Source organism: Fukomys damarensis, unplaced genomic scaffold, assembly GCF_012274545.1.
Source record: "Fukomys damarensis isolate Sample0158 unplaced genomic scaffold, DMR_v1.0_HiC HiC_scaffold_33, whole genome shotgun sequence".
Taxonomy (NCBI): Eukaryota; Metazoa; Chordata; class Mammalia; order Rodentia; family Bathyergidae; genus Fukomys; species Fukomys damarensis.
Genome location: NW_022900945.1, coordinates 55,048,726 through 55,049,408, shown reverse-complemented (window position 1 = coordinate 55,049,408; position 683 = coordinate 55,048,726). Strand labels below are relative to the sequence as shown.

Below are 683 nucleotides of genomic sequence, written 5' to 3'. Positions count from 1 at the left end.
GCAGGAGGTGGCCATGCGCAAGCTGGTGCGCTCGGTGACCGTGGTGGAGGACGACGAGGACGAGGACGGAGAGGACCTGCTGCATCACCACCATGTGAGTGGCAGCCGCCGCTGAGCAGCCCGCGGGGGGCCCGCCAGGCCCGGGCAGCCTCTCTCCCCGCCTCCCACGCCAAAGTCTTTTCATTAAAGAATGTTTTGGAACTTCACTTGCTGCCTGGCCTTTCTTCTCTCTCCTCCCCTACCTGGACCGGGGAGCCCAGGTGTCTGGGCGCCCTCCTCTGGTAAGGACGGGAGTCGTGGAGAATTCCCCCGGGAGCAGGGGACAAGGGTCTGGATTTGTCTCCTGGCAGGGGCCGGAGGACAGAGGTGGACGCTCCAGCCCTGCATCTTCCCCCTCTGAGGCTGCATGCATGCATCTCTTTTCCTGTCCCCTGGTCTTACAGCACGCTTGTCCTTTTACCACCCTCTTCTGCAAGAATGTTTTCTCGCGTTCCTGCCCCTCCCAGATTACTTTTGCATGTCCCCACCCCTTTTCCTCTAAAGCTCGGAGTCAGAGCCACCTCTCTCCTGTCTTCCTGACCCTTCTCCCCTTCGCTTCTTCCTCCCAGCCCCTCCGGCCCTCTGGCTGCCGGGCGCAAAGCCCCCCTTCCCGCCAGCCGCAGCCCGCCGGAGCCTGAGCCTGT

The 683-nt window shown here is 63.1% G+C and overlaps 1 protein-coding gene across 1 annotated transcript in view; it reads left to right on the top strand.

Annotated features, from left to right (window-relative positions):
- Lmna (lamin A/C) overlaps nt 1-677 on the top strand; it is a 12,502-nt gene extending 11,825 nt beyond the window's left edge. Inside the window, exon 10 of the mRNA XM_033758412.1 lies at nt 3-677. Within this exon, the coding sequence (XP_033614303.1) occupies nt 3-115 (113 nt within the window). The 3' untranslated portion in view covers nt 116-677. The remainder of the gene's footprint in view (nt 1-2) is intronic.
- The last annotated feature ends 6 nt before the right edge of the window (nt 678-683 follow it).